Raw genomic sequence first — 27,097 nt, forward strand, 5'->3', positions numbered from 1 at the left:
ACCTCCAGGTGCTTCCCTGTTTGGCATCGCTTAGCACTTTCTGGGGGGAGGGGAGGGAGAGCAGGGAGCCGTGCGCTCAGGGGAGGAGGCGGAGAAGAGACAGGATGGGGCGGGGATTTGGGGAAGGGGTTGGAATAGAGGCAGTGAGTGGGCAGAGTTGGGGTAAGGACTTTGGGGAAGGGGTTGGAATGGGGGCGGGGAAGAGGTGGGAAGAGGTAGGGCCTCATGGATGAGGTGGAGTGGGGGCGGGGCCGGGGAGGGGTGGAGGGTGGCTTTTGTATCTTTATATGAAAAGGTGTCAGTGATGCAGCCCTCGGGCCAATGTACTAGTCCTCATGTGCCCCTAGTGGTGATTTGAGTTTGAGATCCCTGACCTAGAGTGACTCACAGTTCAAAACCTTCAATTCTTTGCTTCAGTTCTGCCTCTCTGGTTCTTATCATTTCAATATCTTTCAGCAGACTTTGTCTTTGTGTATAAACCTCCTTTGCTTCAATCTACAACAGAAAATATTACTTCTATTCATTTTATTTTTACACAAAAAATTGAGATTTAAATTAAAATAATTTCCAGTGAATTCATACAGAATGGCAACAGCAGCAAGACATAACAAGACACCAATGGTATAAAAATTAGAAACATAAATGCTACAGACCTCACTCCAGGAACTGGTTTGATCCTGACAAATATTTGCATAGCTTGCTGCTAGTAACAACTGATTTGCACTAACCAGGAGCTAAGTCACCAGGGGCTGCTTCCTTTATTCTACTTTATTTAGGGTTAACACACTTGAAAGTTATTACTTGCTATCAAGTAACTTATCTTTTAGAATGCTGCACAGATTCAAAAGTCACAAAACAAAACAAAAAGATTTATTTATAACACGTACAGAGTTACCACACACAAATACAAACTTTAGAATATACCAAAACTGCAAGAGAAAAAGCAAGTATAGGTAAATGTGGTTTTGCCCCTATCTTAACTAGATTAACAAAAAAGAATTAAAGAGACAAGGTAGGTGAGGTAATATCTTTTATTAGACCAACTTCTGTTCTTCAGAAAGAGAAGCTTTCAAGCTTACACAAAGCATTTGTCCAATAAAAGATATTACCTCACCCACCTTGTCTCGCTCATATGCTGGGACCAACACTGCATACAAAAAAAAAAATATATATAAGAAACTTTAAAAAACCCTGATAAATGTAGTTAACAGAGAAAATGCACTCTGTATTCTTGCTTTAAAACTAAACTTTCTTCAAAATACTGGTTCCATTAGCAGCTACCTCCAATTCTACATTCTAGACTATCCAAACCAAACAATACCTTCTAAAAGAATCTTCCCTATGATCATAATGGCAATACCAGATGTCACATCTACAGCCCTATTCTTACTAATAAAAAAACCTCTCTGTAGTTCTTAGCTTTAAAAAGAAACAAATTATGTGCCTCTGCAGAAAGGCTAAGAGCATGAAAACTGAATGACCTTTTTATCCCAAAGGTGGTCCCATCAAATTTGCAAATCAGGTGCATTATACAAGTGTCGGAAGAGTTGGAACAGCCACTGTCTCTTGTTCTTGTGTTTTGGATAACTAGAGGAATTTGATCTCCGGTGCTTTTCCTGAAATTACATTCTTCTACTAAAAAGATCTACGTGATCATTTATCTGCAATACACAACCACTTAGCTCAGTGGAGCTGCTGGTCTCTTTGCTGGGACAACCAGCAAGTAAATGAAGTATGTACTTGGTCTCAAAGATCAAAAGCTGACAATAGCACCCACAATGGTTCACTTGACAAATCTGCTGATCCAGACCTTTTTTAATGACTGAATGAATTTCATGTTCATGAAAGTGGGAGTAACAGCATAAGGTAGAAACTTGCATGAAATCTGCCTAAGGACATAACTATGAAGGAAATTAAGTTTTCACAGAGTGAGAGGCAAAGTTTTGTCATGGACAGAAAAACAAAATACAGAAAAGAGGAATAAAATGGTTAATTTTCAACATAGCAGGAGGTCAAAAGCAGAATGCTTCAAAAATCCATAGTAGGACCGGTGTTACTCAATATAAAAATTAATGTTCTGGAAAGAGAGGGAAACATTAAGGTGACAAAAATCTGTAGATGAGACACAATTATTTTGTTTAGTAAAGAACAGAGCAGATCCAAGACAGCAACACGGTGGCAGGCAAAATTCTTTGTAATCAAGAGAAAAGTAATAAACATTGGGAAGAACAATCTGAACCACACATACACATTTTTGGATTCTAAATTAACAGTGGATTAAATTACCACTCTGGAAAAAGACCTAGAAGTCATGGATTCACAAATCTGATCACTGCATGACAGTGGTCAAAAATACAAACAGCACCTTGGGTTATATTAAAAAGGATAACAAATACCGAATAGATTATAATGTAATTATATACATGAATGGTAGGTCCACACCATGAATATTGTGTTCCAGTTTATTTATATTTTTTTCTATTTCAACTTCTAAAAAGAAAACTACAATAAGCAAAACAAAAAATCATAACATCCATAATAAAAAGAAAAGAAAAACCTATAAAGTAGCCATCTAGGACTGCCATTAAAAAAATCCTGAATACTCTGAAAGGAGAATAGGGATTCATACATATAACAATATCTATATTATATTTCAGTCTTCTTCTGCAGCACTGCTGCTACTCCAATCTATTTACATATTTATACCATACTCATCACCACTGTCACTGAGAACCTGAAATCACTAAACATGCCAATCTGTGTGGTGCTTTCCTGATGTGGGACTAAGAAAGAACTATTGAACTCTTTTTCACTTATGACGCAGTAGGATCTGAATGTAGTTCCTTCAAAGATCAAAGGGCAATTTCATTAACTAACTGAACCACTTAGCACTGGATCCAATTATTATTTTTAAACATTACCTCCTGTTGTTTTTGAAGTCTTTCAATAGCATTCTTTTCACGAGCAATCAGAGCCTCAGACTTGGCTTGGTTTGTCCTTTCAAACTCTCGACGCAAATCAGAAACTTCTTTCTGGCATTGTGCTTTCTCTTCTATTCTGATCTTTGCTATTTCAACCTCTTTGAAATGTTGTAACTGTTACATGTAAGAGAAGAACAAAGTAAATATTCCTCACTTGATCACAAAAAAAGAAACAAAATCCTCTCTTCCAGGTTAAATTTGATGTTCAGACATATGCACTTACTTGCAAATCGCTTGTTTACACTGTTGATCACTGTAGCATACTGAATTCACTTTGAGAAACTATACAGAAATGTCTAATTAAATGTGTTAATCTTTGTAGTCAATGTATGTAAACTTCTCTGTGATAAAAGTACCTTTGAAGATATATGATTGACATGTCTTACATATTTACACCTTCCATCTAGGATCTCAAAGCAGATTACAAATATAGATAATAGCACCCTTAGGCATAAGTAAACTAAATACAGAGCATTGCACTAAAGGGGTTACCACTGCTCTCTGTGCTTAAGTTGTGTCATTTTTTTACTCACTCCTGTACATACAGAAGGAAACAGTTGGGAACAGAGCAAGAGATGAGGTAAGGCAGCTAATTAAATATCCCGCTCTCCAACCTGACGTTCCGTGACTGGCAAATAAAGAACACCACATTCCCTAATTCTTCTTCTGACTGGGTCTCCATTCTCGCCCCATTCCCAAAGAACCATGTTTGCCTGGTGGTGGGACCAAAGGCAGAAGCAGGCCTGCCTTGAACTGCTCATGCCCACTGGAAGTCAGTCTTTTGGGCACAGAGCAGATGTGGGCCAGAGAAAGAGGAGTCATCCTCAGCCAGGGAATTCTGAGCACTGTTGGAAAACTGTGTGAATACAAACTTAGGGGTCTGTTTGAGTGTGTATGAGAAAGAGGGACCATTTCTGCCTAGGGAAGAGAAAGTGTGAGAGTGTACATATATGAGTGGGAGGGAAAGAAAATAAATGGGATTGTAAGGATGCATAAGAGAAAGTGAGAGAGAAAATGGATGAGAGAGTGCAAGTGAGAGAGAATGAATGGGAGTACTAAATGAAAGAGAATAGGGAAAATGTGAAAACAGAGGGAAGACAGAAGTTAGATAGGAAAAGAGCATAGCCTGAGACCTCGGACCAGGGAATTAGGGCCTATGCACAAACTTGTTCTGAGTTAGTTAAACCACGTGCAACCCCAAGTGTGGAGACACTTAAAATTGTTTATAAATGGCTTATACTGGTTTAATTTACACTTTAAGGAATCAATTTAAACTAAATTGCTATAAGCCATTTCTAAACTGATTTATGATTGTCCACACAAAGGGTTGCACCAATTTAACTAAACCAATGCAAACGTTTCTACACAAAAACTTGCCCAAGCCTTTAATGACAGTAAAATCATGTCTATATTGGGGAATTATCACAAAAAATCCCCACTAGTGCTACCACTAACTCAGCTGATGTAAACAAGGAAGTTCTGATCTATTTACCTCCCTAAAGAAAGATGATACAAGAAGTTTGCTTATATTGTATCCCTGTGTCTAACAGCAGCTCTCAAGGATCTGTTTTAGACATGTTGTCCAAAGGGATTTTTTGTTAAACTTGAGGTAATTATATTCAGGTGTTTTGGGGTTATAACATAAAAAACAAAATGAATTATTATTTATTCTGACTGCCTTTTTATTTCACCATGACATTAAGATATGGCTGAACTTTGAAAGTTGATACTTTGCATATAGTGTTTAGCAAAAGAAGTGACTTTATAAAGGAAAGGGGGAAGTTTCTGATTATTTAAATTCTGATTAAAATCTGAGCCTGTTCAGCGGGCACATAGTTTTAGCACAACCTAATGAAGTCCCAGTCCTTTTGTAATATTTCACAGAGGACCCTATCTTAACACAACATCAGTGTTGCAACATTAACTTGACCATGCTCCACACATGTAATATTTTCCATTTCTGTTTTTCTTATTAAATGTGTACCATAATATCTACAGTATGGTAATTGTTTCCAAATCAATATTGTGGTAAGAAGCTTAACTTTTCCTAATACTTGAATTATTTATTTTATGTGACTTTTTTGCATTGCATTTTCTTGTTTTTAAGAAAAAGGGGACAGTGTTTAATAAAGATTGCATTTAGGTCCCAATTATGCTTTGAAGCTTGAACTTCAGTGAGGCTCATAGGAACAGAGAATGGTGAATTGCCTATTATTGCTGTTATTGTTTAGATTATATAAATTCAGTTTATTTTTAATACAATCTTAAAATTTGCAAAATATTGTAGACTGCAGACAAAAACTGCAAGAGATCCTAAAATCATGGGATCCACAATATTTTTCACATTTTATGATTTTTCTATTCTCCATGAAAAGGTAGTGCTGTTTTGGAGGCTTTTGCTATGTATTTTGGTGAGATATTTTCTGAGTCTCTCATGCAATTTATTTCATTTGCAGCCCCCATATCTAAAATGCTGAGAGGAGAGAATGTTAGGATACAATTAAAAGCAACTAAACAACAAAAGCCCTAAAATTAAGACTGCCCACACAAAAATGTACTCATAGAAAAATTTCTAATGAAGTTTCTTTGTAATCATTCACAAACAAAACTGGACTTAGAATGAAAATACATGTTTAAAAAAGATAAGAAATGCTGACATTAAAGAATCATCATGTTTCCCATAACTCATACTTCCCTTTCTAATAGATTAAGGGTAGCACAGAAAAACATGTTGACTTATAACACTGAAATATAAAAAGAAGACTCGTAAATAGTAAGATTAAGAGCTTTGATAATTATAAATCTTTCAAAATGTAGCTATGTATAGTGAATGAGTGCAGATGAGGTAACACTTAGGCCAAGGCTTTGGTGGCATAAGTGTGGTTTTGCCAATTCTTCTTTTACACAAAATTGCTAATCTCTTTAACATGTTATTGCTAACAAAGGTAACACGTGCTGTTGGAAGTAGTAAGTAAACGAGACACAAACATGTAATGATAAATTAAAAAAAAAACGTTTTCCTAGGAAGACCCAGGGCAGGGTGACACAAAAACAGAAACTGCAAAACCAGCAGGGAAAAATGAAGAAGTTGGGTAACTGAATCTTGTGCATGCGTAATTATGGGTTACTTAAAATCCAAAAGGTTGATGTGCTAAAAGCTGACTGGATAAAGATTAAGTAATCTGCAATGTAGAAATGTATAAAAGACCTACGGGCCCATGTTCACTAACTGGAGAAACACCAGACCAGAAACTGAAGAATGGGACTGAAGAACCAGAAAAATGGGTCAGAGAGGCGACGACTATCATAGAAGATGGCCCAGAATGTGGTCCCTTGGGCCCATTTACCAATTCTGTGTTCTCTGTTATTTGTCTGACACAAATGTACGTCTGGATACTATACATGACAACGATTCTGTCTGAAATTGTATAAATAAAGGGAAAAATTGACTAAGCCTAAATTGGGCGGATTTATGACTCAGTTTCCCAACTTTTACCTCCTACAGAGAACATGTAGTTTTTGCACATATAATAGATTGGCATGACTCATTTCTGATTCAAAATTATTAGAAGCATTACAAATTTGCAACATAAAATGAACACTTCCCCATCCCTCATTTCCATGACAATTTATTTCTGGGTTATACCTTTTCAGACATTTCTGCTTGAAGCTGGTCCTCTATTTCTTTTCGATATTCAATGAGTTTCACTTCTAAAGACTCAAATTTCTGATGCTGGGGATAAATGTCTGCAAACTGTTCATCAATCAGCTGAAGTTTCTCAACTATATAAAGAATAATGCAATGTACCATCACACAGAAATATTACATTTAGTAATGCTGTTGCTCCTACCCAAGATTTTAGGGGTCCTTGTAGGTTTTAACTATTCATGCCTAGCTTCTACTGAAAAGCTACCAAGGAAGCAGTGAAAAGAAATGGTCACTTAAGACCTGAAAAGTGTGGACATACAACAACATGGTTGGAAACAAGCCACCTAGGTACTTTACAATATGGCACGTGGTCCAACTACACCTCTACCCGGATATAACACGACCCGATATAACGCGGTAAATCAGAGCTCCGGGGGGGGGGCGGGGCTGCGTGCTCCAGCGGATCAAAGCAAGTTCAATATAACGCGGTTTCACCTATAACGCGGTAAGATTTTTTGGCTCCCAAGGACAGCGTTATATCGGGGTAGAGGTGTAATTGTTTATGTGCAAAAAGTTGGAGGTGATCTTTAAATAAAGCAATCAGGATAACTGGTTAGGATTGTAGCCAACCTCTCTCATTGTTCTCCCAAGTAAAGTGAGTGCCTGAGGAGAATTGGGCAAGAGGAGATAAAGGAGCCTGAAACCAAATGGTACCTTCCTGCCCCACAACTGCTGCATATTACCCCCTGAGATGGAATCTCATCAGCTACTAATACAGACATGAAGCTCTGATTTCAAAGAACAGGTGCCTGTAAATTATATTGTATAACTAACTTCAGTAACAACGCATTCCAATGAATAAATCTGCTAGACAGTTTTTAGTAATCCAATTACCAGTATGTTCAATTTCTGTCTTATGCTATGATTTTTGGCACTGGAAACAATTAATAAATTATATTATAATTAGAGCTGGGCAAAAACAATTTGCTTGTCCAACAAAAATTTTCAAGATCTCAAAAAATGTTCTTGTTCTGCATCAGGGCAAAACTTTAGAGATCTTTAGATTTTTTTTCATGAAGAAACAAGAGAAAGATATACATACATCAGAATAGCAAATGGCCCAGTGGTTAGGGCACTCACATGGGTTGTCGGAGATGTAGGGACTCACATCCCAAGTGAGTGCCCTTATTACTGAGCTATTGACTATTCTGAGGTGCAGGAGTTGGGTCTCTCATTTTCACCAGATGTTCCATCCTGGATCTCAGGAAAGTTTCCTTAAAAAAATGATACGTTCCTGCAAAGAGTTTCATTTTCAATTAACTGGTATTTTCCACCTGCCCTCCCCCCCAAAAAAACAAACAAACAAAAAAACACCCACACCCACAAAATTTAAAACTCCTAAATAACTCTAATAATAAATTTCCTTAAACTAAAAATTATTTAGGCATCTGCTCTTTGAGGTGTATAATACTAAAAATAATACATCTAGGATGGAAGTATGGATTTGTTTTCGTATCAGCTGAATACATAAGAAACTATTTGAACTGAAGACCCAAATCACAGCAAAACTTTTGTCTTACACTTTCCCTGCCTTATTTTAGAATACCAGAGAGGGATGCAATCAGGCATGGGCAAGTGCTGAAAGGATACAGTATTGAGCTAGCTGAGGAAAAAGCTCCATTTACCAAGAGATTCTCTGTAAGGAGGTATTGAGATTGTCTGAGTTTCTGTGTTGCGACTTTCCTTACATAGGTGATGCTCTGTCAGCTCCATTAACATCTGTATAAGAAAACCTTAGAGATACAGTATGTTAGTTACTTTTCTCTTCCACAACAAACTGAAATTTGAAGGCAGAGATAACTCAAAGAAAAAACTAAACAGTGAGAGGATGAAATTATTGCCAAAGAACACAAGAAATCATTCAATAAAATCAATGTAAAAATTCTAACAAGTATATTAATAGCAAGCATGCTCGAGTCTCCCATAATCAGCATACCTAGACCATTCCCGCTACTTTTACCACCAAACTCATTGAGGGAGCAGATTACAATCATCACCAATACCTGAAATCAACAAGAGCTGCAGGTGTTTGGTGTTTCTGAAAATCAAGCCACTTTTTTTTTAGGTGTCTAAATACAGATTTAGAAGCCTAACGTTGGGACCAGATGTGAAAATTGTGCCCTATATAAGCCACAGGCAAATAAAATGAAAGTTTATCTTGGTGCAAGCCTAAGTTCCCTCCAAGCTGTGCGGCTGCGCAGCAGGCGATCAAGGGCCGCGCAGGTGGGGAGAGGCGCCCCTCCCCCAGCCCAGCCTCGCCAGAGCTCCTGCAGCCAGGGAGAGGCACCTCTCCCCGGGCCTGGTCCAGTCCCGCTGGAGCTGCCGCAGCAGGGGAGAGGCAACCCTCTCCCTAGCCTAGTCCCACTGGAGCTGCCCAGCCTAGCCTAGCCCTGCTGGAGCTGCCATGACTATGGCGAGGCGCCTCTCCCCCAGCCTAGCCGGAGCTGCTGCGGCTGGGGAGAGGCACCTCTCATCCGGCCCCGAGCTCCTGTGACAAGAGAGGACGGGGGAGTCTTCTCTCCCCGACACAGACCTGGGGCAGCCTGCACCCCAAACCCCTCATCCTAGGCCCCATCTCAGAGCCCACACCCCCAGCCGGAGCCCTCACCCCCCTCCGCACTCCAACCCTCTGCCCCGCTCTGAGCCCCCAGCTCTGAGCCCCCTCCTGCACCCCGAACCCCTCATCCCCAGCCCCGCCACACACCACCTCCATATTGGTGCACATAACAAAATTCATTCAGCACATGGACGTAAAAAATTAGAGGGAACACTAGTGCTGGCCCGTACACAGTATATGAATGCAATTGAATAGAAAATAATGCAGAACATCTGAATTCCCCAGCATTAGAATATAAAATATTATGGTCTTTGGAAGTTTTACATTCATCAGGATTTAAGGTTTCAATTTTTTTATTTATAATACTGGAATTTTTAATTTTTTTGCTTGGAGTTGAGGTTTAACATTTCATACATGCCACAAATCGGGAAAACCCCAATAGAAGCATAAGAGTCACTAAACTAAATAATCATAAATAACTTTTAAAAATCAAACATTTAAACAAATGTATTCAGTATCTAGGTATAATAAAACAAAGTGAGCTTCTATTGCTCATATGATATTATAAACTAAGCTATCAAGGAAAAGGGGAAATATTAGGGGAAGTGGATGACTCATTATATGCCTAATATGTAAATATAATGTCATACCTTTTTTGTTCTCTTTTTGAGCTCCTGAAGTCTGTATGGAGAAAAAGATAAGATTATTATTCTGTGTATTCAATCATAAATTATAATTGAAGTAAGAGTTACAGAATCAAAATCATTACCAATGATTTGTAAAGACTGGATTTTGGATGGATCCTAATTAGCTGCAGAAGATCTTGCATAGTAAACACCTTTTTAAAAAAGAAAGGTAAAAAAAAAATAATCAAAATTTTAAGACCATTACAAGTAATTAACCTGTTTTTCTCTGCTGTGGTAAAGAGATCCACCTTGGATGTGCTACACTCGAGACAGATTTGATCCACCACTTTATCACACAAAGACCAGATGTGGAACAGGGCTAAGGCTGTCTGGCTCCTATATGTGAGCTAACTGGCAGTCAGGGATATCTCTTGAGAGAATGCCCTTCCACAGCTCAAGAGCATTCCAATGAAGGAAGAAAGACTCTGTCTCATCAGACTTGTCAATGTAAAAGATTATATCCCAATTATCTGTTTGAATCAAGGCTACCTTTTAGAATACAAAGTTGCAGAACACTCACCATCTATACAACACTTGTAGTGTCAATGACACTACAGACCAAGTATTCTGAGTGTGGAACCCCTTTATCTGGGCACTTAACAGCTATAATTTGGACTAGAAGTTTCAAACGAATATGGAACTCACAAGCCTTGAAACTACTAGGTGAACCCTTGGCTCTTCCTTTGCACAGAGGATTTTTAAAATTATATTGGAAGGATCAGTTAACAATTGCAAAGTCCTATACGAATATCATCTTTCACATCCCTTGCATAGTAAATTATAGAGCTCACCTTCTCCTTTTCTAATCCACTTTCTGGATAGAAAACAGAAAGTGAATATTCATAGCCACAACTGCGCAGGTGATCTGCCACCAGGCTGTTGGAAGCTCCAATTAACAATGAACTGCCTTCACTGGACACTGGTTGTGGCTGAAGTTCTCCACTTAAAATTGGATGCATCAGTTCATGGATTAGCTGGTTTCGGAGCTGCGTCTGGTGAAAACAGAAATTCAACAACAGAAAGAGAAAACTCTGGAATTTTTTGCTTTCCTGAAGCCATACGGATTCAACATATTAAATTTAAAAGTCTGATGTAAAGAAACAAAAAGAAAAAAATTCTAATTTAAGGTTGGCTCTTATAGAATTTAGAAAATTGCTCAGGACACCAGGTCTTTCATCCTCAACTATTTCTAAAGGTGCCTAGGGGTCTTTAACTTCCACTCCAATAATTATTAGAGATTGGGCTAAAATGACCTATTTATCCTCATCCAAAAAACATACACTTGTATCATCCTCAAAGCTCTGCAAGGATGCAATTTAAATTTCAAAATTGATGTTAATTGCTTTTCCCATCCCCCCCTTCTCTTCCTGCTACTGCCTCGGGGTACGTCTACACTACAAGCGTTATAGTGGTACAACTGCTGTACTGCAACTATGCTAATGACTACAGCAACAGATGTGGTTTTTCCATCACTGTAGTAAGAGGCAGTAGCTAGGTTGATGGAAGAATTCTTCCATCGACCTAGGTGCGTCTACAGTGGGGGTTAGGTTGACCTAATTAGAGCGCACAGGGCATGAAATTTTTCCCTGCCCTGAGAGAGTTAGCGAGGTCAACCTACGTTTCAGGTGTAAACCAGGCCTGACTGCAGCTAATTCAATTACAGATTATTTGAAAAATTCACTAGTCCTCTAAATGACAGGCCAAGAAGTTGCTGAGGAGAAGAGGGAAAAGGGAGCAGAGTGGTCTAGGCACTACTAGTCCTTTTGCAGATAGGGGCGGGGGGGAACTAGAGAGCCATGCAACTGGACTATCTAGTTCTTTCTCACAGAGACAGGTAAATGGAGTAAAGATTATATGAATGCAGAAATGTTTGAGACTAGGAAAGATGGATGGTACAAGGTACAAAAGAGAAGTAGATGACAGAGAAAGAAATTGTGGAGAAAAGGAAAAAGAAACAGAAAATATAAGGAAAGGGAAAACACAAGGGAAAGAAAGAGACAAGGAAACAACATACACAAAATGTCGAGAAAAATACACTTGAGTCCTGATGGGACTCAAAAGATCTGGGTTCAACTCGCAGCTCTGCTTCCTCTGTGACCACTGGGCAAAGCACTTAAACTCATCATGCTTCAGTTGTCTCTCCATTACATGGGAATAATATTTCCTTTTCCCCCATCCCGTATCTGGTTATCTATTTAAAGTGCGTGCCCTCTGGGGAAGGTACTGTTTACTGTGTGCATGTACAGTGCTTAGCACAATGGAACCCTGATGTCCTCTGGGGCCACTAGGCACTACAATTATTATTGTGACTTATTACAGGGGAGAAAAATCAGAAGCATTGCCCCCAACAGTCAGGCTTTACGAGGAACAGGTCCAATTTAGACACCATTTTGGCCATCCTCTTGTTGGAGATACATCGCAAGTTCAAGAAGCCTCTGCACGTGGCATATGTCAATCTTAAGGCTGCATTTGATTCTGCTGACCGAGTCCAATTATGGAAGGCCTTGAAGGACATCGATGTCCCAACCACTCTGTCAGATCCATAGGAATTAAGACTGGCAATCTCTCACACACAGATCTTGATTTATGTGGATGATGTTCTAGTACAGAGCCCCGACAGGTTTCACGAGGCACTCCGTCCAGCAAATGGAGGAACTGGCTAAGAATGGCCTCCATGTTTCGCGGTCAAAGACAAAGCTGCAAAATTAGCAAGTCCATCAGTGACACCAATCTCTTTGAATAATGAAACTGTCAAATCAGTCTCCAGCTTTTGCTATTTGGGTTTTATATTCACCAGTTCCTCCAACTCTCACACAGAGGTTCTCCACTGGATTGGCATGCAGCCTTTGCCATGGGTCGTTTACAACAAATATGGAATCAACATAATCTCAGCACGACAACCAAGTTCAGGATCTATCCTCTCTGTGCCACTGTACGGTTGCGAAACATAGACACTATGCCACCCAAACTGGGCAAAGCTTGAGGCTTTCCACACAAAATTCCACCGTCATATATTGGGTATAACGTGGAATGACTTCATTTGTAATGCAGATGTTTACGGTCGCTCCGGTCTACACACTACTGGGGCCATTGTCCGCAGACAGTGTCTTACACTTTATGGACAGGTTGCGAGAATGCCACAAGACGTTCTGGCAAATGCCATTCTCCTGGTGGCTTGTAACAGTTGGGATAAACTTCCACCAACTGAGGGGTGGAGCAGGTTGAGACAAAGACCCCATATTATATGGGTGCATCATGTCTGTTCCAATTTTGGACTCTCGGCCCATCAAGCCCTTGCGGCTGCATAGGAATGGACCAAATGGCGAACGATTGTTATGGCCAACCGTTCTACTATGCGTTCAAGAAGCAGAAGAAGAGAAAAAGTAGCATGAAATCAGGAAGAAAGATTATAAAAGGGAGAAATAAGTTAAATTTTAAAAATTAAATATTTTATAATTACTCTATATTATAAAGAGTAGGCAACTATTTTATCCTTAAAAGAGCAGCAGGGAGATGGCATAAGAACGGCCATATTGAATTAGACCAAAGGTCCATCTGGCCCAGTATCCTGTCTTCCGACAGTGTCCAATGCCAGGTGCACCAGAGGGAATGAACAGAACAGGTAATCATCAAGTGATCCATCCCCTGTCGCCCATTCCCGGCTTCTGGCAAACAGAATCTAGGGATACCACCCCTGCCCATCCTGGCTAATACCATGACAGCCCAAGTATTTTCATTTTGGCTGGTGGGTTTAATTGAAAGGTAAATAAGTGACAGGTAAATGTTTCTAGACAAGAAATAAACTATTTAAACTTCTAACGAAGGCTACAGTCCCACAAGCCAATCCATGCAGGTGGGCATTTGCACCTGTGTGAAACCCTCTTGCATCTGGCAGGGCTTCATGCAGACAAAGTTACACATGGATCAGCTTGCAGAATTGGGGCCAAAATATGCATTTTCCTAGAGAGAAAAGACCATGTAACAAAAAAAGGTTTGTCTACCATGGATTTCACTGTTGTGAAACACAGCCTATTGTTTTCAATGCCAGATAGCCACATAGAAACATATGTGAGGCAAGTGCTATGTAACACTTGCTTAAAACAAAACACACACCTTAAGTGTGTCCAAAACACCTCGGTTCTTAAATGTCTGATAAAGTCTTTTTCGGAGTTCGTCTTGGGACAACGCTTGAAATTCAGAAGCCATCCTGAGCTAAAATGTTACAAAACACCATTACTCCTCTCCCCAGCAGACACCCCAGAAGCCCACCCCAGCACAGCTCTATTGAACGGGTGGGGCCCAGCAGGCCCTGTCACACTGCACCATTTACACCTCCCCGGTACCCAGAGTGGGATGCGGCTCCTCACAGAAATACCAGCTTGGGGGAGGAGGTCGCAGCCGCGGGCCTGGGCAATAGCCGCGGCTTCACCGCGTGTCCCGTGAGACGGGCTGTTTCGCTAAAGCCCCAGCTCCCGGAGTCAGGGGAACGCTGAGCGCCGGCGACCCCGGGCAGGGGGCGGAGCCCGGCCCGGACTGAGCCTAGGAACCGCTAACGGCTACGCGGCTCCTAGCGGGGGCGATGCCCGGAGGAGCGGGCTCATGCTGACACCGCGGAAATGCGGCCGCCAAGGAGCGTCAGCCCCGCCAATCCCGGCAGGGGGCGCCCCAGTGAGGGAGGGGCTGGCGGCCGGGAGTGCGCGCGACTGCGCAAGTCACCTCGCTGAGCCGCGGCGCCGGCAACAACACCTGCCTCCAAACTGGGCTAAACGCCGCTTTGCGGCTCAGCCCGGCCCGGCCGTTACCAACCGCCGCCCCCTTGACGGAACTCTCGCGAGAACCGACTGTGATCGATCGCTCTCGCGATACCTGAGAGCGGCTGGGCCCTTCAGAGTGCGGTGACCAGTGGTGACGCCATCAGCCCGCGCCGGATGTTTGGGGACTCCGCGGGGACAGCTTGGTGCAGCGGTGTCTGGACAAGCGGGTGAGCGTCTGGGCAGACTGAGGCCTGCTCTGTGCCCCTCCCCCTGCCAGGAGCTGTGGTGGAAGTGTCACAATCTTGGGGCGGGGGGGTCGAATCTGCCCCCCCTCCCCCGCGCGCGGTACCGGGGACCAGCGCCACGATCCCTGCCCCCCATTTCCCCGCGGCAGGGGGCAGCGGCTGGCTGCTGCACTGGGCCTCCCTCGCCCGCGTCTGTCACCGGCCGCGAATTAACCCCTGCGAGGCAGGGGAGGGGCCGCGAAAGTGGAGGGTTAGAGCGATCAGCCGGTCCCGTCCGGCCCCGCTCCGCCCCACCTGCCTCCGAAGCCCCCCTCTCTGCCTCCGTTCCCCGGATGGGTGTCAGCTGCTCGGTAATCCTCCCCCCAGGCCCGGGAGTGAGAGTCTTTCCTGCAGCTTTCGGGGAGAGCAGAGCCTTCAAAGGAACAGGCACACGTGGCTGGATGGAAATTGGCATGGGCGGGGAAGGTAGAGCACGAAGCAACTTTCACCTCTGAAACTGGAAAAGATTTCAAGCACACAGTGCCCCTTTTGCTTTGCGCTATTGCATGGGTGGCCAACCTGTGGCTCCCGAGCCACATGCGGCTCTTCAGAAGTTAATATGCGGCTCCTTGTACGGGCACCAGTGCCGGGGCTGGAGCTACAGGCACCAACTTTCCAATTGGCCGGGGGGGGCTCACTGCTCAACCCCTGGCTCGGACACAGGCCCTGCCCCCCAATTCCTACCCACCCTCTCCCCTCAGCCTGCCAGGCCCTCACTCCTTCCCAGAGACTCCTGCATGCCAGAAAACCGCTTATCAGGAGGGACGGGGAGGTGCTGATCTGCAGGGCTGCCGGTGGGTAGGAGGCGCTTGGAGCAGGGTGAGGGAGCTCCTGGGGGGCTGTGACGTATTGCTGTGGCTCATTGATAAATTCTGGCTCCTTCTCAGGCTCAGGTTGGCCACCCCTGCGCTATTGTCTTGTTTATTACCATACTAGAATTTCACATTTTTGGACAAAAGATAGATTAGGCCCCAATCTTGTAACAACTCACTGAGTGCTTAACTTAATATACTGTTATTGGATAGAAGTTAGTGGAACTATTACACTAAAACGAAGCAAATCATTAGTCACTGTAGGAGCAGGTCCATATTTACTTTCACTTTTGGTTGTCGTTACTAGCCAACTACACCTTCAGGGTGTGGTATGCTAGCAAAATTTTCTAAGAATTAGATTGCAATGGAATATATACAAATGTCTTAAGTTTGTAAAACTCTTACAAAATCTTGTTTACCTAAACTATTTGACATGGTTTCTTCTTAATATACAATATAATTTTGTATTAGCTGACTCTTTTTTAGGACTTTTCTGAATGCATTTACATTTCATGTGTCTGGAAGCATTTGTAAAGCATGTCTTTTCTTTCTTGGAAAGGACATTATTTTGAAGACAATGTCTGGAAGTTTCTACTTTGTAATAGTTGGTCATCATGATAATCCAGTATTTGAAATGGAATTTCTACCTTCTGGAAAAGTGGAGTCCAAGGTTTGTGGATTTTGATAATACTTTGTATATCTATAGCTGTTTCTATTTGTTGAACATTCATTACCAACATTAATTACTAAAGTCTCACCACAGCCCTTTGAGGTAACTAGTATTGTTACTGCTTGTACAGAAAACTTTTGGCAGAGCAGGAGATAGAACCCATAGCTCCTGACTCTTTCTATGCATTAAACACCAGACCATTCTGTCTCTCCAGAACGCATACACTTCTGTTTCTTCAGAGATTCTGTTTTGAATCGAGTATGTACTACTAATAGTTGCTGCTTGATGTATGTTACATGCTATCCTTGATTTATCTCACCACCTCCATAGTGCAGCTATGTGATGTCACTCACTGTTCTAGAGGATAGTGCAGAGGATTAAGTTTAGAGTTGTACTCTAATATTTTTTTGACTTTTAAATATTAATATTACAGCACAAAGTTAATACCACTGGCTTTAGTTTCTATTTGAATGATAATTCTGGTTATTTTTTTTAAACTGGGTAAGGTCTGACTAAGGTTTCCAAAGTATGTGTTAATTGACCTGATTGAGTAGCTTTATAAATAAATACAGGTTAGAAAATGTATAATATGGCTCCAATGAGGATAGAACACACATACCATGATGATGGGTGCATAAAGGAAAAAAAAGCGTAGAGTACAGCGCTGAAATGAAAAGGGGGTTTTAATAATGAGTTTAATTTGCATTATTGATTAGTATCTTCAATATATCCTTAAACAGAGCTTTTTAGATGTATAGTCATGCTGAAATGCATCTGACAATTGAGTAAACTTCATTTTTTGCACTCTAAAATTAAAATGGTTTGAAGCAGGCAAGCATAATCTCGGGTCACATTTTTAATAATAAGTTATAAACTTCTTGAGAATATAATTGCACTAAATTAGAAAGAGCCAATGATATTGGTACCTCTTGGCAAATAGCCTCTGCTTCTGGATAACAACACTTTGCATAGACCAACAAATTCTGCACAGACTTGCAGCCTGTAAAATCTCATTGAGGTAAATGGTTTGCATGGAGTGTATTGTAAATCAGCACAGAATTTGGCTTTGTAAATTCCATGATTTGGCCTGTTACTCAGTAATGACAAGTAAGTATAGTTGTAGATAGGTGGACTGCTGTTAAGTGCAGACCTGCAGATAAGACATTAAGCCAAGGACCCTACTGCTTGTCTGTAGTGGTTGCTAAAGGTTCCACGGGCACACTTTCAAAAAACAAGAGATAAGCCCCATTTATTGGCTATACTCTGTGTTGTAAAGTAGGGCACTTTCTCCCTTTTTTTTTTTTTTTTTTTTTTTTTTTTTCCCCCTCCTCCCATTAGCTGGTAAGGAAGGAAGAATGATACTCTTTGCTTCCAATGAATCTATTTCCCTTCCAAATTTTACTCTTCCTATAATATGTGAGCAGATCAGAAAATGGAGAAAACCATGAGGAATGGAGCGGACCTGTGGGTGCGAGAGCAGCATCTGAGCAGTATTCCCTAAGCGTATAGGATATGCTGGAAGGACAGCCACGGTTTCTAAACTGTTGGATACGTAGGGAATGGTCTTGGCCAGCTCTTCTTTTCAGTAAACCATTTTTTAATATTCTAGGATGAGAGAACTACTGCTAAGCACATAATTGCATTTACTTACATAGTCACTGCACTGTTGGGGACGAATTCAGCTGTGGCATTAAGTGAATGCCATTCCTATTTATCATAGAGGGAGTTGCACTTATTTACACCCATGATATTTAATCCTAAAATCTGTTGCACAATACTTTCAGTAAAATGGACTGTATTAAAAACAAAACCCTAGTTCTTCTGTTTTCTGATGCCCTATTGTCTTTCACTTCTGACACCAAAGTATTGGGAATATATCTTATTGTATTTGATTAAAGACCATGTTATATCTTGCAGAAAAAAGGTTGAGGGTACAAACTTTAAGAAAATGTACAGCTATTACAGCAGCTGGTAGATTATTCTTATTTAGGTTTTACTCATATGAAATAGCTCATTCTGTTTTCCATGATATCAGGATGATCATCGTCATCTCAACCAGTTCATAGCTCATGCTGCTCTTGACCTAGTAGACGAGAACATGTGGCTGTCTAACAACATGTACCTGAAGACAGTGGACAAGTTTAATGAATGGTTTGTTTCTGCTTTTGTCACTGCAGGACATATCCTTTCTCTGTATTTATTCACTTGCCAGCAAGTGATAAGTTAAATGAAACAATTCTAGAGCAGAACTAATTCTGCTGTTTTTACTGGAAGGTAGGTTAGAGATAGTCCCATCTTTTTAGAAGTGATCTGCCTCTGACAAACTTCATCCAGATGTTGGGTACTAAGTGGGAGGGACAGCAATGGATCTTAATCTGGAGGGGGGATGGGGAGGGCAGAAGAAATACCCTAAGGGGGATTGCCCTGAGCAGAGGAGTAAGTTTTATAAAGATAACACCAGGAGAGGAACAGTAGAGAGATCTGTTCCTGCCCATACAGTTGTCTCTAATTCCAACCCCTTTTTGAAAGCTGCAAATAAGAGGCTTGGATATAACTATACATGCCTGTTGGTGGTCTCTACACATCCAGTAAAAATGGATAGTTTTTTCAGGTCATTTAGATGTACAGACTTGATTTGAATATTAGAAACCAGGTGTTAATTGCCACGTATGTTGTAAATATAGTGATTGTATTTGTTTGACAATCTATTCTAATTTCAGGTACATGGAAACATTACTTTGTACTTATTTATTTATTTATTTTTAAATTCTCTTCAAAATCTGGATATTCTTTACAAAATAAAGACTTGAATGAGGGAGTAACACTTTTTGCTCCCAAAAGCATGGGAAGTTTAATTACAGATTGAAATTTAATGCTTCCTACAGTTAATGTGCCTGGAGATCCCTCTTTAAATTCTAGCTTCCAAAGAACACTGTCTTGCATATATAAAATTCAGGTGTAAGCATTTGCTGCATTGAGCTGTGAGTGCTTGCCTCAATCAAATACCATGTCAGATTTTTCATTAGTTTTGCAAATTTAGTGTTGGTTATAAAACTACATGGAGGGAGGGAAGAGCAGAGAGTCACTAACAGTTAATCTTAAATTTTTGGAAGGAAAATTGCTTCCTTAATTGTTCTACATATGAGATTTATTATGCTTCATGATGTAAGACAAGAAGATGGAATTAAAAACTTCTTTAGTGATGTCTATGACTTGTATATAAAGGTAAGAATTATCTTCTTATAATTTTGTGTAAAATTTTACAGTGTGTTCTACCATACACACTTAAGCAATGTCTACATTAGGGAAACTTTCCAAAATTTCCCACCATTGCCACAGGTGCAGCTGTACTAGAGTTAATCACACTGGAAGCCCTATCTAGACCAAGCCCTGTAGCCAGAGCAGTTAACACTGTGTCTATTAGACTTGATCTTAGCAGGTTTAATTCACACAGCATTATAAGCAGTTCTGGCCATGGGGAGGCCTTCATTTCTGAGTGAAGGTATTATCACTAAGAGCCAAATTTAGGGGTGAGCCTAAAATGGTGTAAATTGCATCTTCTCAACTCCTGTGGGTGAAATTTAGTGATGATACATTAGAGGTTGAAAATCTAAGGGAGTTTGTGTGACTGAATACATCCTGTATTCACCCCTTACATGCTGTTGTAATAATCTTTGTACAAAATATGCCTTGTGAGGTATCATTTTAAAACTAATAACTCATTGGTCAATAATATAATAAAATGTATGTACACAATGTGTATTAATAGTTATGAACATAAGATGAAATTATGGCTCTGTGTGTTTACCAGACAAGTCTGGGGAGAGAGTAAACTTGTTCCTCAAAGACAAAGGAAAAGCTGACACCCTCTATCCAGGTTTCATCAAAGTTGATGAGCAGCCACTTGTCAGGTGGCCATTCGTTGGCAATGACGAGGGGCAGGAACAGATCAATTTGCATGTTAGCAAGCAAACTGTAGAGACTCTTTTACCAAAGGGGGACTAGACTACAAAAATGAAGGGGAAAAACATCCCCCTGATCTCTCTCTCTTTCACACATACTTTTTCACTTAAGATGAGAAAGGAAGTGGCCCTTTGACTTTAGGTGGGGGTAGGGTGGCCAACTTTCTAATGGCTGAAAACTGGATCCCCCTGAGGCTCCAACCCTGCTCTGTCTCTTCCCTCGCGGCCCCCTTCCTGCTCCCCCTCCCCCCTTCGCTCGCTGCCCTCAACTCCAGTATGAACAGCCCCAAGGGACTTGCAAACCCCAGCTTCAACAGGCAACCTGGAAGTGCAGATCAGAAGAGCGCTGCAGCCAGGCAGCCCCATTGGCGAGCTAGGACATCACCCTCCTGTATGGCAGCCTCTGCCTCCCTCTGTGTTGCCTGCCCAGTAGCGCTCCTCCCTGCCCCAGAGCTGCCTGAGAACGTAGCTGGGGGAAGCACTGGTGGCGGGGCAGCTCACATTCATTCTGTACCTGCTGGCAGCCTTACCCCCCTCACCATGGGCCCCCACACTCTGTCCTCTGCTGCAGCCCTGCAAACCATGCTCCTCAACAGGGCTGCCCAAGGTGCATGTGTGTTGCTGCCGCTTCAGGACCAGGCAACAGGCTGTCACTTCCCTCCTACCTGCAGTAACTGGACTTTGTGTCTCATCAGTACATCTGACCACACACTGCCAGATCCCCTTTTTGACTGGACTTTCCAGTCGATAACCAGACACCTGGTTATCCTAGGCGTGGGGAGGATCCTGGCTTGGGATTTTAGTGAGTGATATTACTGGGAGCATGCGGTAAGGATTTTACCTTGAGCCAAGTCTACTCTGTTAAATTTTAGCTACTAGGAAGCCATTTTATCTTTATTTTTCTTGTAACCATTTGTGACTTCAATATCTTATGTTTCTCCTCACTTAAAATGTATCTGTTTAACTTTTTATTTTTAATCAAAACTAATCCAGTGTTTAAACTGAACTGTTTAGGTAACTCCAGTTAAAGTAGCAAACAGTTGCATATTGACCCCCTTACAAGGGCAAGAGGCCTCTAATATCTGAACTGCCCTGAAGAGGGCTGGACAGTTCAGAACACACATTTTGGGGGAAAATTCAGGACTGGGTGTGTGTTGGGGGTTACCCTGCAGGTAGTAACTGAGGCTGCTGGCAGCCAGTGTGTTACTGGAGTGTTCTTGGCAGGCTGCTGGGGTCAGAGTTGCTGGACTAAGGCTGTAGCTATACACAGACACTCAGGGTGTGACCTGCATGCTGTTTGTGAGCAGCCCAGCTTGGGAGCTACACGAGAAGGCATTGTGAGGCACCCACAGTTGTGGGGCAGGTGTTCACAGCCCCTCACTGGGCTGGATTGCACCCCAGTTTGTCTAAACTCTTGTAATATACACATGGGGGTGGGAGGCATCAGATGTAAATTACAGCATCTTAGATTTGCCTCTCAGCTTGGTCAAATTAGTATTAAGATATGGATAAAGAACTAATATTTGTGGTCTGATAACTGTCTTTATTTAAACAAATAATACCATATCTTATTAAAATGGCTCCAGCAGCTGCAATAGTACACCGAGGGGAAGAAAGTCACCTGAGCCTCAGAGCAATGCCAGTTTAAACAAATCTCCTGTAATATCACTAGGGATTTCTGCTTAAAAACTGGTGCTAAGGTTCAATGTAGAGCTTTTAGTAATTTGTTCTCCAAGAGCTGAAGAATACTAATTATTTCGGTTTCTTTGTAGTTCAAAACAGTCTGTTTATTGATGAGTGTCTCTCCTTTTTCCTCAGTTTGCAATGAATCCATTCTATGAACCCAATTCTCCTGTTCGATCGAGTGCATTTGACAGAAAAGTGCAATTTCTTGGGAAAAAACATCTTTTAAGCTGAATACTTTTAAATAGACTTTGTTGTATCTTCGTGAATATCTGAACTGTAATTAACTTAAATAACCTGGTAAGTTTTCAGCATGTTTGACTTCTTTTTGAAGACTTAAGACAAATCAGATGCCCCATAATTTTTTTCCAGTGACAACTAAAAACCAGTTGAGCTTTTGGGGTTATGAGAAATACTATAAAAATCTTTCCAGGTGCCATGTGTTAAAGTGTTTAAACAAACAAGTCAGTATAAACAGTGGTAGTAAATCAATTGCTGTATTCCAAAGTTAGAGGCAGCAGTATATCATGGTTGCCTTATCAATTCAGAGATGAAAAGCAGATCTCTTCTGTTTATGTAGCCTGTTGGAAAGAAATCAGATCTAAATGCAAAAAAGCTTGTGTGTGGGAGGGTATATTTCACAATTGTATGACTTAGCACAAAGAAGAGGAAAGTTCTTAATTGTTAGGTCTAAAGGGAGAAATATTGGTTAACTTAGTAAGATTAAAGCTTGCTATGTTTGTCACTGTCTTTAAATAGGAAACTCTTGCACAGCACAATACCAGACTAATTCCCCCCTCCCATGTCATGTGAGCACACAGAGATGCATCCGAGAATGCTGTGGTTAAAGAAACATCTGGGGCTAGCAATTAAGACCTTGCAGTACTATATTCCAATAAGACAGCAACTCTCAATCAGCTTTTTTTCTAAGATCAAAACTGCTGAACAATGTACTGCATGGCTGATGCAAGAAACCTATACCTGCACATTGTGCCACTGAAGGAATAAAGAAAATATATCAAAAGATTTACAGACATTCTTCCCTAACTTAAGCTTTCTCTTTTCAGGACAGCGCTTAATCATATATCTAAGTTCTACTGAAGTAAATAGAAGTTGAGTGTTAAAGCACCCTCCTGAATAGGGAACTTGAACTATTTTTTAAGGTTGTCTAGGGTGCAAGGCAGAGTTTGGACCATTCTGATTACTATTCTGCACTACAAAATAGAGTAACTTTTGCAAGCAGGTATCTTTTTATACTGTCATTCCAAAATATTGTATAATTTTAAAATGAATAGCATAATACAGAAAGCAGATATACAGCCAAATAATGCTAAGATACTTTGGTTCAGTTTACAGTACATGTCCATTATTTTGCACATTATATAAACTGATTTCTCTTAGCATTAGCTTATTAAATATGTGAAAGACCTCATAAGTGACTGAAGACCTGGTTGTTTCAGAAACATTTTGCATTGTCCATTTAAATGGTTTTAGCTGTATATTTATCCAATCCTCATTTTTTAAGAATTATGCTTATTTCTAAAATGTCCCAGGAAAAATGGAAGATAATATCAAGAGGTCCTGCTGTTTCTTTCCAATAAAATTATTTGACAGTGCATGGTGTGAACACTTCAACTGCCCATATACTACAAATGAGTTGAAAGGAGATCATTTTATGATGTGATAAAAGATGTTTCTCCCCCCCCCCCATGACGACATCCTTGCTCCATTGGTGCTTATAGATTTGTATAATAAAGCTCTGTGTTTTTAACAGGCTGCTGTATCACAGTAGATGTAAAAGGTAAAATCTGGAACCAACAGGTAAAGATTCTGAAGACAATTTAATCTTGAACTTTTGAAAAAATTCAGTATAAGTGGAAAACAACTGGTCTTGTTTTGATATTGGGAGACTGATTTCTCATTTGGAATATATTTGAAAAATTTTCTTCTTAGCACATTGTTTAACATGACTTTATAACTAAAATAAGCTGTTAGTTGGTTGAACCTATTCTTTTCACTCCAGAGTCTAAAGTTCCAATGGCAATTATTTCACTTTAACTTATGTACATAGCAGCTGGGGAAGTGATCAACTGTATGAGCTGACAAATTCAATTTGTCATAGTATTTTAGTGTACAGCTACAGTACTGCTAGTTTGTATATGTATTGTTTCAGATTTAAAATTTCCCAGTGCTTTGTTAAAAATAAAATACCCCGACATTGTTTGAATGAGGCCTTCTCGGCCCAAAGAGTTCCTTTGTTTGCTGAGAATTCATGTATGGGGCTATAGGGCTTTTCTTGTGGTATACAGTAGAACCTCAAAGATACAAACACCAGATTTAGACTTACCAGGCTACTGGACACCATGTGAAACCAGAAGTAATCAATCAGGCAGCAGCAGAGCCAAAAAAAAAGTAAATACTCTACTGTGCCTGTATTGCATCTTCAAAATAGGCACAACTGGGCTGCCAGCCTGAGGCAGTGGAGCAGCAGTGGGGTCTGCATTGCTTTCACCGCTGTCCCTGCCAGGAAGGGACACACTATTTTACCCCTTGATCCTCCTCTCTCTTCCCTCCTCCCCCTGTGGATAAGCTGTTTTCTCTCCTCCTCCCCCCACACACACACCCCCATCCACCAGCAAGAGGACAAGCTTGCAAACTTATACTAGGCTGAGTAGGGAGCTCAGCTGCTAGATCAGAGTTATGAACATTTCAGAGTTACAGACAACCTCCATTCCCACAGTGTCTGTAACACCTGAGGTTCCACTGTAGTTAAATATTTGTTACCTTGTCAAACACACAAACCCTTCCTTTTAGTGCAGGGGTTCTCAAACTAGGGGTTGGGACCCCTCAGAGGGTCACAAGGTTATTACATGGGGGGCCACAAGCGGTCAGCCTCCACCCCAAACCCTGCTTTTCCTCCAGCATTTATAATGGTGTTAAATATATAAAAAAGTGTTTTTAATTTATAAGAGGAGGGTCGCACTCATAGGCTTGCTATGTGAAAGGGGTCACCAGTACAAAAGTTTGAGAACCACTGTTTTAGTGCATTAACATACTTACTGAGTACATCCTTGAATGTTAACAAAAGTGCATAGTTCAAATCTGTCAGCATGTATCACACTAGGTGCTCATGGGCTTAAAACTGGATGGAGTCCATTGAATAGTAGTGTCAGTTGTGGTCACATGTCCTGTACCACTTCATGCTTCCACACAAAGGCATGAAAGGTAGAGTGCCTGCCTTCCTCCTCCACTTTTCTCTGACCATCCATGGCAGTGAAGTGGAACCCAGAGGCGTCGGACCTGCTAGTGTTTGCTAACCTTTGTTTTTCAATGATCTGTTTGAAGATTAATTTGACTGTAGGTTTTAATGACAGACTGTCAGAAACTAAACTAGTTCAACAACTCCCTTGTACTTCAGGATCACATATCTTGCACCAAACACCATGCCGCATGGCAGACCACGCTGTCCAGATTCAGACCCTGTCCATCCTGCTCACAAATGGCCACGGTCACTGCCTGAGGGAAAGCCCCTTCCCAGACAGATGATTGGTCATTCCTTTTTCTCTAGAATACAGAATTCCAGGGACACTTATCTCAAACTGCATCAATTAGCACAGTCTGAGGATTGCTCTGTTCCTGAGGAAGCAGTAACTGCCAAACGGGAGCCAAAAAAGTCATCCTTTGCTAGAGCCTCTCAAGCAGACAATCCACACCACTCTGGCAAGAGGAAAGGCATAAAAAAGGATAGTGAAAACAAAAACAGCAGTAACCTTGTCATTGACCCTGGTACTGACAGACCTGGAGCTCATGCCCCCAACTCTGAAATTCATCACATTGAGGCTAGGCCAGATGGAGCAGAAGTGCAGCTCTAAAAATCACTTGGGCTTCTCACAAGGAGGGTCCAAAATAAGTCCTCCACAAAAAACCTACAAGTCTACTGCTTCAAGGGCATGCTATGCCAGTGGTCAAGCTTGCATAAGGAAGGACTGGCCAGTGCCAACAATTCCATCTGCCTTACAAGCAGCAGTGCAGAGGATTGAACCCATCACTGTCCTGAGCTACATACTAATGTCCCACCTAATACCTCATCCACATCAAGACCACTGTCGGCACCAGTTCCCTTTGCACGGAGGTCACATGGTGCTACGACATCAGCATTTGACAAAATACTCCTACTCACCTTCACTGAGTTATTTGTTCTTGCCAGCATTGATCAGGGACCCATTTCCCCTGCCATTGGGAGAGGATCCTTTTTCAGAGCTCCATCACAAGCAAAACATGAGTGGAAGCAGACTAGCTAACCTCAACACAATCAGTGCCCATACATATGGTCTTTACCATTGCCAGCATTATACCTTCATGTTTCTCAAAGCAGTTTCCCCTCTCACCCATCACAAAAGAGGTAATAACATAGGGCTTGAAGGGACACCCTGGGTCAAAGTCCAGTCCCCTACTGTTATAGGCAGCCCTATCATATAATCCCATTTATAAATTTATTAAGATAAACCTTAAAACTAGTGAGGTTATTTTGCCCTGCTACTTCTATTGAATAGCTGTTCCAAAACCTCACTCCTCTTCTGATTAGCAACCTTCTTACTTTTTCAGCCTAAATCTCACTCACTGTTTGCAGTTTTAGTCAGACCTAGAAGCAGGTAGCAGTCTCAGAACAGGCCGAAGTGGCACCAGAGGAACCTGGCAATCCCTTTCCCCACTGAGAGAGTCATCTTTGCCAGATGAGGCAGCAATAGGAACCCCAACACTGTCATAAGACTGTTACAGAACATTCCAAGACCTTTTAACCCTAGGACATCAACCTGTGATCCAGGAAAAGTCCCATAAGTCACTCCAACTCTCTCACTGAGATAACTTTCCAGCCTAAGTAGAGCCATTTACATGGTAACATTTCTTCTACATCACTGCCCCAGAAAGTTAAGAAAAGGCATATATTTAATAGTAAGAAATGTAAAGGAACAATTCTTTTTAGAAAGTGACTTACTGA

The 27,097-nt window shown here is 41.3% G+C and overlaps 2 protein-coding genes across 2 annotated transcripts in view; one reads left to right on the forward strand and one right to left on the reverse strand.

Annotated features, from left to right (window-relative positions):
• Positions 1 to 14,730, reverse strand: part of OFD1 (OFD1 centriole and centriolar satellite protein) — a 58,996-nt gene extending 44,266 nt beyond the window's left edge. Inside the window, exons 1-9 of the mRNA XM_065411885.1 lie at positions 14,650 to 14,730; positions 14,047 to 14,145; positions 10,725 to 10,925; positions 10,017 to 10,085; positions 9,898 to 9,928; positions 8,316 to 8,423; positions 6,628 to 6,764; positions 2,922 to 3,095; positions 389 to 495 (exon numbers count right to left, since the gene is read on the reverse strand). Of these exons, the coding sequence (XP_065267957.1) occupies positions 389 to 495; positions 2,922 to 3,095; positions 6,628 to 6,764; positions 8,316 to 8,423; positions 9,898 to 9,928; positions 10,017 to 10,085; positions 10,725 to 10,925; positions 14,047 to 14,139 (920 nt within the window). The 5' untranslated portion in view covers positions 14,140 to 14,145; positions 14,650 to 14,730. The remainder of the gene's footprint in view (positions 1 to 388; positions 496 to 2,921; positions 3,096 to 6,627; positions 6,765 to 8,315; positions 8,424 to 9,897; positions 9,929 to 10,016; positions 10,086 to 10,724; positions 10,926 to 14,046; positions 14,146 to 14,649) is intronic.
• Positions 14,731 to 14,852: 122 nt separating this feature from the next.
• Positions 14,853 to 24,314, forward strand: TRAPPC2 (trafficking protein particle complex subunit 2). Its single transcript, XM_065405678.1, has 5 exons — positions 14,853 to 14,914; positions 16,343 to 16,453; positions 18,489 to 18,633; positions 19,593 to 19,678; positions 22,234 to 24,314. Exons 2-5 carry the CDS (start codon positions 16,361 to 16,363, stop codon positions 22,330 to 22,332), a joined length of 423 nt encoding a protein of 140 aa, XP_065261750.1. The 5' UTR covers positions 14,853 to 14,914; positions 16,343 to 16,360; the 3' UTR covers positions 22,333 to 24,314.
• Positions 24,315 to 27,097: the final 2,783 nt, after the last annotated feature.

The sequence above is a fragment of the Emys orbicularis genome, chromosome 1 (genome assembly GCF_028017835.1).
Source record: "Emys orbicularis isolate rEmyOrb1 chromosome 1, rEmyOrb1.hap1, whole genome shotgun sequence".
NCBI lineage: Eukaryota > Metazoa > Chordata > Testudines > Emydidae > Emys > Emys orbicularis.

What these genes read in the sequence shown, in the direction of transcription:
- TRAPPC2 (XM_065405678.1), top strand. Translation starts at nt 16,361, where the DNA reads ATGTCTGGAAGTTTCTACTTTGTAATAGTTGGTCATCATGATAATCCA. An exon ending in TGCTTTTGTCACTGCAGGAC is followed by an intron (nt 18,634 to 19,592) that starts ATATCCTTTCTC and finishes TAATTGTTCTAC; the next exon opens with ATATGAGATTTATTATGCTT. An exon ending in TCTATGACTTGTATATAAAG is followed by an intron (nt 19,679 to 22,233) that starts GTAAGAATTATC and finishes CTTTTTCCTCAG; the next exon opens with TTTGCAATGAATCCATTCTA.